An 11,027-nucleotide genomic window follows, 5' to 3' on the forward strand; every position below is an offset into this window, starting at 1 on the left:
GATAACGAGTGAGGTATGTATATATGTAGGTAGAATCAGGGTCTTCCCTTGTTCCACGAAATGGATGCCGGAATGGCAGTCTCCCGACCAACTTGCTTAAACAGTGTAAATGGAGTTTGCAGGCTTATATGGAAGTTTGTTAAATAAATCTATTACATTAAGCTATTCAACGCTGCTTAATACCGGTATATAGCCACAAAATTCATATGTGAGAGTTTTATAATACACAGGACATAAAGACATTAACTTGCATGAATTCAGTGTAGCGGACGCAATGGAATATTTTTAACTGCTAAGAATTTTTCGCTACAAGGAAATTAACATTTATATTCACTTACAAGAATTTTAGAATCTCAAAGGAGTGAAGAAACGGGCAAAATCAATATGGCGGACACGGAGTGAGTGAAAATTTCCACTTAGTAATGGGTCATAAAGGGACAAAATTTGGAAAATTGCTGCTTTTTAATACAATACAAATACCTAATCTATTTTACAGCTGTAGGGAATTCCATGCCAAAGGAAAGAGAGACTAATTGAATGAATCTTTTTTTTCTTTTTTCCTCGAGGTATTGGACGTAAAGGCATGAAATGTTGCATATGAGAAATATTTGGTAAATAGAATACAAATCACACATTCGGCTGTGCCATTTTAAAGTAGGTTTAAGAAGAGAGTATTTAACTATTATTACGTTTCTTTTTATAAACTGCTGCACATATAGCAACAAAACTTAAAGTACGAGGGTTTTGGGTATATTTTGTACGGTTTTGTTGAAAACAAACTAACCACCCATCTCTTAGAAAGACCGTAATTTCGCAACAGTACGCAGGAACTTTGTACCTTAGCTTCAATTAAAAATCTCGGTAAGCCAAAGAAGATTCATATTCATTAAGTGTAATTCCATCTATGGATGACAAAACGTTTTTCAAAGAAAGATAAGTGGTCTTTTTATTTTTAACAAGACTGTACCTCATTGTTTGCGCAAAATCCAGTATATCGGACTCGCTGATATATGCTGTAGTTTCATCCAAACCTGCCACTAGGGCTTGAGTTTAGTACACTAACATGCAGTTTATTTTTTGTATGTAGTAGTGTTCTACTTGTATACATAAGAGGTGGTAGACACTGAAATTAACTTTCATAATGTTTATTTTTCTTTTAGCATCCAGAGAGCGGGTAATGCTGGAGACTGCCAGTATTGCAGGAGGAGCCTCTATAGCTGTTTTCCTTGTTGTTATTGTCTGTATAGCAGTCTATATTCATTTGCAGCGAAAACAAAAAGATTTTCGTGGAAGGTAAGCCAAGTATCTAGATTATCAATACTTTTTGCTAATATGAGTCAAATACGTTGTAACATTTCCATTAAATAGTACAATGTAGAAATTACTATGTCCAATCTTTATGCATCAATAAACGCTTAGTTTTAATTACTTCTCAATGTTATGAATGAAACTTGAGTAATCTCGGCCAAAATTTGTTCTATAAGACATTAGTTAAGCCAGAAGAATTGACTTCTTAAATTATATTTCAGTGAAAACTACATTTGAAATAAATAAATAAATAAATAAATAAATATATATATATATATATATATATATATATATATATATATATATATATATATATATATATATCAAACCCTTTAAATAGCATTATTTCTTACGTGAATTTGACAAATGTTACTTCATAGACCTATTTTGTTTTTAAATCTCTAGTGAGAAAAACTGTTGTTCAAATAGTTTGTATCTAGTGTATTATTTACTTATAACCAAGATTGGTATGGTATGAATCAAATATGAAAACTTCCTGTACATTTCCTGTATGTAATGAGGTCAATTGATGACAGTGTCAGTATAACTTGTGTCAAAAATTTGTCACTGTTAAAATGAATTTTTAAGATGGAAATAGCTCTAAGTTAAAAGTTCAATGAACTCGTAAGGTGGTTGTTAGGATAGCTAGCGTAAGATTTTTATCGAAGTTGAAGAAATGGTTTTACATAGCTCCCTATCATACAAACTAAAATTGATACACAGCCATTTTTAAATATTTTTACAAACGATATGCATTTATGAATAATACATACACGTAAACTATCATGATTTACTTCTATAATTTCCCCGGTAATTTAAATATTGAGGTTCAAATTCTAATGTGAAAGTTGGCCTTTCACAGTTAGCACATAATTTAGTGTTTGCACTGTTTTCAAAGTGTGATATGTTGACGTTCGTACATCTGCCATTATCAGAATACTCCTTCCTAGTGCATCATGCCTCACAAAGACCATGCATCTGTTGTTCTTCCTTTACACAGTTTCCTTGTTGCTGACACACCCATCAAGAGCTTTCATATTTCATAATTCGTACATGAAGCAGTAATATTATGAGAGTAAACATAAGATACTAATAAAATACTGAGATTGTATAGCTAAGTAGTTGCTAAAGGCAAGTCATATATACTAGTGTATTATAACAGAGTGGAGACTTGATAGCGAGATCTTATTGACTTATAATCGGGAGCTTTAGAAGAGTTATTTAAAACATTATCATCATTCTGTAATGATAATTTTTCAGTGATTACAGATAAAATTAGATAGAATTCCTTTTGCATAGGTTTTACATTTAATATACAAAAGTGTAAATAACCAACATCTTACGCATGTTCCTCTTCTGATGAGTAAGAGTCCAAAGTTGCTGTGACTGGAATTTCTCGAATAATATCAATTTCAAAAATTAAAAGCTAAAAACATCTCTATGAAGGTAGTATCCTTCTGTATTTATACTTCAGCTGTCTGTCTGGACAAGTCATATCCCGTCCAGTTGCTGTAATTGTGAAGTATTTGTAAACAACAAGTCCCGTCTTTCTTGTCGTCAATGAATTTTCACAGAGCCAAGTGGTTGAGATGACCGGAAAAAGGTGGGAGACAGTGTCAGAAATGGTTCATGCAATTCGTTGAGTATCTTTGGTCTTCTACATAATACCATAACGAATATTCAACATGGTGACAAAGCGTCTTTCGATAATGACGGATGCATCAAACCAGGTAAACTTTTTATCTCTGCATTTCTTTATAGTAACCTTTACAAGATCTCACTCTCATGTAGGAAGATCTTAGATCTCAACACTAGCAGAGAGACCTTTCGTGGGCTGAAAATTTGTTTTGAACTAGATCATGGATCTATTATTGCACAGGCATTGTGTTGTTGATCGTGATGTATACCATGAATGTGCTTAGCGTGCATAGATACTTGTGATTTTTTTTCTCAAGGAGGAGATAACTGTCTGGTATGTTCATAGCCAATAAAATCTCCAAGTGCTGCTTAATATTGTCCGTCAAAGTTCGTGCAGATAGTTCCAGTTCAAATTTAACCACCGTTTTGCATGTTCCATTTCGATGTGGTTCCCTTCCACGGCAATACATCTCTGCAGAGTGAATAACAGATGTTTGATTTCTAGAGCTCTGTGAAAACGTGACATCCTAGGACTAGTCACTTTTATCCAGAGGACTTTTCCACTCAATTAGCATGGAACATTTCAGTCACATCAATCTAATATTCTTGAACAATTAGCTTAATACTTATTCATATATAATCTATAATCAAAGTATATTTTCAAAACACTAATATAAATGCACAGTACTCATTTTTGTAACTGAGAATACTGGTTATTTTTATGTGACATTTGCTCATGAAACTATGACAGTCTGCCGCGAGTCACGTCACATCCTAGAGTTTGGCCTTATGCTCAAAATTTGAGTTTTCCAATGACTATTTGAAATTAGTATTATATATATTCATGATATGAGTAACTAATTTCAAGTAGTCATTGGAAAACTCAAATTTTGAGCATAAGGCCAAATTCTAGGTGTGACGTGATTCGCGGTGGACTGTCATGTGACATTTGCTCATGAAATAACCCCAATGGTGTAATAGTTAATTCCGAAACAATCTCCCCAACTCCACCTTCACATAAATACCATATAGGATATGTATCATATGTATCGTCTGTTGTGTGGAGAATTAGAGTAAGTGGAAGGAATGTAGAAGGTGGTGAATGATCAATATTCCTGGAAGTGGGTATTATTGAAACGAATTCTATATGTACTTTAAATGAGTAATATAGTTGTAAGTGTAGTGTTAGTAGTAGTATAGGCATGGTGGGATTTGTATTCTGTAAAATTAACTGTAGCATAGATTTTTATTTCTTTCTTCAAATTTATATTTTTTAATATACTTTCAGCACAATAGACGGGAGCAGTCGAGATTTGGAAAGACGGCCATTCAGCAGTCATTCCATGACTATTCAATTGAGCAAAATGCCTCAGAACACAGTACGTATTTCTACATATTACTAGCATTTAAGAAAAAAATCTTTATTGATGTTGAACTTAGAGATGTTGGGTGTGTTCGGCTCTCAAAAAGTTGTAATCTTCAATTAAAATTGTAACTAATTTTGAGCTTCCAAAAAATGTAATATTCTTGTTTGCCTCTTCTAGATATTTTGGTTCATAATGTAGAAGTAAGTAATTTTGTTAAATTTTGATTCGCTCGAAGAATTTTTGTCCAACCTGTTGGAAAAATTTTTCCCAATAGAATGCTAGTACTCATAGATACTCATAGCTATATCTAAAGTATATAATTTTTTTATTGAAGATTCCTTATTTTGTCCTCGAAACAATGCATGTTTTGTCTATTGTGTAATTTCCAACCTAGCAAAATTTTAGACACATCTATATTGACTTCGTAGGTATTTGCAAAACGAACTAAACGTTATGATTCATGTTCTGTGAAGGTGAGTTTGTAAATTTGTTGCATAGAAAATATTAAGCTTCGTGGTTTTTCTGTCGTTTAAAATATATTCTAGGGAACGTACTTTTTATTAGCACTGACATGTTCGGAAATGAAATTTAACATTAAGGGGCAGATTATACACAATTGGATGTGGGAACAGGTCGTGCCCTAGGATCTTCACATATAAATAATAGTTGTTGCCATTGCTCATCGGGAACATCGCCAAAAATGGGTCAACAATAAAATGGAAATACTTATAAGGCTCACATATTTTTGGTATATCGTCCAAAAGAGAGGGAGCGCTCCGTTGAGGTTTTATCTAAGTGAGACTACACATTGAGCCCTACAAGCACTGTGAATTTCATCGCACTCGAGTTTGCGGAACAGGGAAACAAATCGGGTCAAAGTCAGGAGACGTACCATCTCCGATGCTCATACCGGCTTGATATGAGGCAAACACCTTCCTTGCTCGTGCACATGTCCATTCAAGACACAGTAATTGGTTAAAGTACTGCACTTCCATTTTATACGATCTTGCTCGGGAAGAGGACGATTGCATTATAGAGGGTGTCCGGGAAATAGGGACGAATATTAAAGTGCTATAAAATTATAAAATATATTGATTTTTTTTAAATAAACACATTGAGTAACTTCTCCCATTTATGTATACATACACATTAGGTAATTTTCTCACATTTATGTATGAAAAATTGTATACGGCATATGACCACTCAAGGCTGCATGGCAATGAGCAATGCGTTCATTGAAATTTGCGATGACGCGTTCACAAACATCTGTTGTGATGCCGTTAATAACCCTCTTAATTTCATCCTTCAGTTGTTGTATTGTCTGTGGTTTGTTCACGTACACTTTAGATTTCACAAATCCCCCCCCCCCCCCCACACACTCACACACACACCAAAAAAAAAAAAAAAAGTCACAAGGGGTAAGATCACATGATCTGGCAGGCCGTTCCTGATTTCCTCGCAAAGAGGTATTTTTTTGACGAAACTTTTCATTCAGCAGACCAATTGTTTCACGGGATGTGTGGCAGGTCGCACCATCTTTCTGAAACCAGAAATCGTCATTTTTAATTTCCATTTCATCCAAAACTGGGAAAAACCAATCTGAAAGAATGTGTCTGTAACGGTTGCCGATCACAGTGACGCCAGCTCCCTCATCGTCTTCAAAAAAGTACGGGCCAATCACTCCTCCTGCCCGTCCAGTTTGCTTAACATTTAACACTGACCCCGTGGTCTCAAACTTCAGGACCAACTTCCGAACTGATGATTCAGTAGGAGCAACGTTGCGTCCAAGCATCACACGCAAATCTCGAACGGTTGCCGTGGGTCTTTCCTTGTTTTTGTAATAACTTTTAATCACTTGGATGCGTTGCTTTGTTGTCAAACGCTCCATGCTGAAATAAACACCAACCAACAATGCTCAACACACAGGCTACTAATCGGAAGGATAGAGGATAACAAACATGGTAAAACCACGGCTGCCAACCGTTATATGACAAAATTGTGCGAAATTCAAATTTGTCCTTATTTCCCGGGCACCCTCTAGTATACTTTTGTCAGTGTGCAAACGAAGCACGGACAGTTGGATGTTGTGCCCATGTCATGCTCTGGGCAAAGAAAGTGAACCACATCCGAAAACATCAGCCGCCTTTGTTGATTTATTCACAAGAAGACAAATCTAGGCTCTTGAGCGATAACGATGAACCATTCCTGTCAGAGGATGAGGAAATCGACAAATGAATACTTTTTGCATACTTATGTATAACACATTGCATCGTACACATTAACCACCTCAACTGCCTGAGCGGTACTGGGAGTAAGGAAAACCGTGTAGTTCAGCTTAGGTAACACATCAGTCATTTTTGTACCTTTCAGTACCACGTGTTACGCTAGTGTGATGATCATTATTTCTGCGAATCCCTGTTCTTTTTATATGGTGCACAATGTGCGAAATCCTAACTACCATTCAAGTCCAATTATTTCATCTATATCAATACCACTCAGCGGAAATACGACACACGGTTACGGCATTCTCTTCCGAGAAGTTTGCCTCATATCAAGCCAGTCTGAGCATCGGAGATGGCAGTCCCCTGACTTTGACCCGATTTATTTATATGTGAAGGTCTTAGGCCACGACCTCTTCCCACTCCAAATTGTATGCGCGCGACGCAAACGGGAAAATTGGGTACTTTTGGAACAGCTCCTTTGTATCCTTTGCTCTATTATTGGTAAAAGATCTTGAACATATGCGATTCTTACTACATTTTGGCACAGTAACGCATTCAGATTATCCTCTTGAAAGCCTGAGATGTCCATATGTACCATTCGGAGACCCTTTCCATTTTTCATTGTTCCGCTGTTTTGAATTCTTTGCTCAATGTTCTGCTCCTTCCAGAACACCTTCCATTTCTTCTTTGGAATTCTTTTGTTTATTAAAAATCCTTAATTCTTTCAATTTTTTTTCGCCACTTCTACGTTTCCCTTTTAGTACGTCCAGATTACATCGTATCTAGTCTCTTTACGGTATTAATTCATTGTTGATTGTTTTGAAGTTAACGTCTCTTTCATCACTGGGAGTTAAACCCGAGTCTTCCACGCCTCGGTGTTCGTATGTTGTGTTCTTGACTCGTAATGGATTTTACGTTATTCTCTCCTCCAGTCTTGTTTTCTGTTATCTATATCACTTACATTTTCAGTCATGAACGTATGCATCACTCCTTTTTCATTTTACATACCGGTACTTTACCTTCTTTCTTGCCGTCTCAAATACTTTTATCTTTTCGATACATCTTTACTCCTTTCCTACTTTTTTTACTTCATTCTCCCTATTTCATACCATTTCTTGCTGTATGCTTTTAAATATAATAATAATAATAATAATAATAATAATAATAATAATAATAATAATAATAATAATAATAATAATAATAATAATAATAATAATAATAATATCCTAATAATAAACTCGCACTTAATATCCTTAAAAAACCGGCATCACAAGTTAGCAAATACTGCACAAATCATACCATACATCAACGAAATGATGAATACATCATTACTTCGCATTATATCTTTTCCCAATTGTGCTCCTCCTTCGTTGCTGATGTACAAATACTAGTGAAAGAAACGTCAGCAGGTACAATCCGCGGCAAAAAAACCTGCAACATGAGCATAAAAGTTTATTGTGAAATGACGAAGTCTTTTGCTCCAAAATAAGTGTGCACGGGAGGAGGCCGAGGTTTATCCTGGCGTAATTCGTTCCACTTAGACATTATGTTCATTCCCTGTGCTGTTAGGCGTAGTTTCACAATAAACTTACATGTTCATGTTGCAGGTTTTTTGCCGCAGATTGTACAAGCATTATTTCTTCAGTATATGACCCAAGTTAGGTAAAAATGTAAGCTATATCGCTAAAACAACCAGAGCTGTAGTTCCCTCGTGTATCTCTTACTTGATTTTCTGTGAGTGTTTTAAAACTTCGGTTGATGTAGGTGTTCGCAACTTTTAGTATTTCATTTATATATATTATTCCGAGTTTTCTTGTTTACATATACGAAATAGTAATACTAGGAAAACAAGTTATTAAAACTAACATATCCTATTTATTGCAATGTTCAAATAGCATAAATCCGCTAGAACAGAAACCTGCTTTGTATTTATGAATCATACGGAAGAAGTGGGAGAGGAGTTTCAAAATTCAAGGTTTTCTTCTATTATCCTTAGAATAATTTATTGTAATTTTTAGATCGTTGGCAGCATCGAAATGTTACACAACCCGTAAGTTCACTCACAATAACTATTTGTCACCCAATATAGTGTGAATTATTAGATGGAGATACCGAAGATGAAGGGGGAACATTACCTGTATGGAAAATACATGTAGCGTATTGTTTCAAACCCCTCTAGCAGATATTGTTCTGTGATCCAAAATAAAATGGAAAGATAGTGTAAAGCAAGTTGTAAGGGATACAAGTGATAATAAATCGACTAGATTGAATTGACACGAGGATGGCATCCACGGCTCGGATTTCTATTTTTCTTGCTTTCAATCTGTTGGTTTCTTAGCCAAAATACTGACAAATGAGTTTCTCATCTCTTCTATATTGTCGTTATATAGATGCAGTAATTCTAAATAATTTTGACACCTTTTGTAAGAAATCGTAGCAACGAGTGTCGTTAGCCACCAGATATGTAGAATAAAATTATTATTGTTAATTATTATTGTTATTATTACTATATTTTTGAGTTATCGGGTGCATTGTACGTTGTATTGTAGTTTGTCTAATAGAACTGACGTTGCAAGCTATATAATATCATAAACAACAAGCCGATCTTCAAATTAATACAATTGATAGTAATTCTCTTACTTTATCAGTTACTAATTTGAAAACTTCTTTTTTTTTTCCCCACAGGAGTCATCACTTGGTGGAGGCACGACACGGTCTCATCATATACATCAAGACTCGTCACCATAGTAATTGCGTTCCTGCAGCAGGCGGATTGCATGCTAGCAGAAGGCAATTGAACACACAAAAGACTCGTATAACGTTATGTGTAGTCATGTTTCTAGCCAGGATATGTGAATATTTCCATATAATTGAGATAAAATGTGTATTTATTGTATTATATTATGTTGAGAGAGATATGGTGTTCATATGTTCAGAGAGAGTGTTAACAATACAGTCTGTGAGAGCGTGTGAGAGAGGGGATGTTGAAGAGCGTGATGGACTCTTTTTATCTAAATTACGGAGCAAGAAGAGTGCGTATTTTGTGAGGAGAGCCAAGACATTCTTGGTGAAGACTGGTTCCCTTTATTTTTTCCCCTATTTTTTTTAAAAAGGATGTTGCACAGTTCTAACTGTAACAGCATCATTTTTTCTGAACTTGGAACAAAGTAAACACGAGGTCTGTAACATTCTCTGTAAAGAGAATGTGAAAGCAGATTATATACCTCATTCAATCAATGCACGATGCAACTATAAACTAAAAAAGTGATGACAACTAATGATAACGCAGAAAGACAGCTTGAGGCTATGTGTTCCGTTATTACTAAAAAAAAGTTTTAGAAACTAGCTCAGGTGGAATCATCAAATTGTGTCACGTCTGTTCATTGTTCCTATTTTGCGAACAATGGCAGCTAAAACAACCTAGAGGGGAAAATATTTTCACCAATTTGTACAGTATTTGGCCTCATTGTCTCATCTTTCTGCCTATGGGTATCAGTCTAATGTCATCGTTACCTCAGTCCTTCTTTTGAATGTCAAAAATAGCAGGGGAGATTACATTCCGGTTTTTTTTTTTTTTTTTTCTGTGAAATAGTTATATTAATTAACTGAACAAGGTTCCATAATAGTCTAAAATATATCTTGAAACTGTTATTTTTCTTTCTTTTTTTAAAAGAAAACAAAAGCTTAGTGAATTTGTACAGATAGTAACAGTTAACCCTTCTCCTCAGTGAGGCGAAATATTTTGGTCATATTGTAAAAAATTATAGTTACTTATTTGTACACTGTACTTAATGACAAATTGTGAATTAAATCTGTTGTGTAGTTATGTATGTACCACTATTTTGAGTCTTTAACAAACGGTACAGTGTAGTTTTCCCAACATGCCAAATGGAATACTTCATTTATGCTAAGTCAGGAACACCACCATTATTTGAAGTTAATATGGTAACTACTTATATTCTCCCAGAAGTTTCCATTTTGCATGTATTCAGACTAAGAATAAAGTATTGCAAATGCTTGTTAGAAACGTAATTTCGAGCAAGTGTATAATTATATAAATGTTATATATATAGTATATTTTTTAATTGTAAATAGAATTGCTTACAGCAATAAATAAATAAGTAAATAAATTGCCTGTGGGGAGAAATAATGGATATTTGAGGCCAAAGTTTTATCAATGGCAGAAAAATTTAAAAAAAGAGACTTTGATAGCACTTACATGTACAGTTGTAGATAATCGATCTTTTCTTTCGCCTGTGTACAAATTTGCCATAGCTGAAGGAAAAAAACTTGATCTTCCTTGTATCATTTATACTTGGTTCCTAATTTATTTAAAAAAAAGTATATAGATTATATATATATATATAAATATATATATTTGTTTAAACAAGTACAGTTTGACTGTTCATATGGTAATCGTGTAAATGATGGCCTCCCCTTGCATTTTTATGTTGTCTTTGTATAGAAAAAAAATTATGCTTTGTATGGTCAA

The 11,027-nt window shown here is 34.6% G+C and overlaps 1 protein-coding gene across 3 annotated transcripts in view; it reads left to right on the forward strand.

The window, feature by feature from the left end:
- Positions 1 to 10,594, forward strand: part of LOC145661383 (protein spitz-like) — a 598,112-nt gene extending 587,518 nt beyond the window's left edge. For all 3 annotated transcript variants that reach the window (XM_081726707.1, XM_081726705.1, XM_081726704.1), the window contains 3 exons: positions 1,161 to 1,293; positions 4,235 to 4,325; positions 9,221 to 10,594. In XM_081726707.1, the coding sequence (XP_081582833.1) occupies positions 1,161 to 1,293; positions 4,235 to 4,325; positions 9,221 to 9,283 (287 nt within the window). In that variant the 3' untranslated portion in view covers positions 9,284 to 10,594. The remainder of the gene's footprint in view (positions 1 to 1,160; positions 1,294 to 4,234; positions 4,326 to 9,220) is intronic.
- Positions 10,595 to 11,027: the final 433 nt, after the last annotated feature.

This window comes from Thermobia domestica, chromosome 1 (assembly GCF_964235325.1).
Source record: "Thermobia domestica chromosome 1, izTheDome1.hap1.1, whole genome shotgun sequence".
NCBI classification, from domain to species: Eukaryota; Metazoa; Arthropoda; class Insecta; order Zygentoma; family Lepismatidae; genus Thermobia; species Thermobia domestica.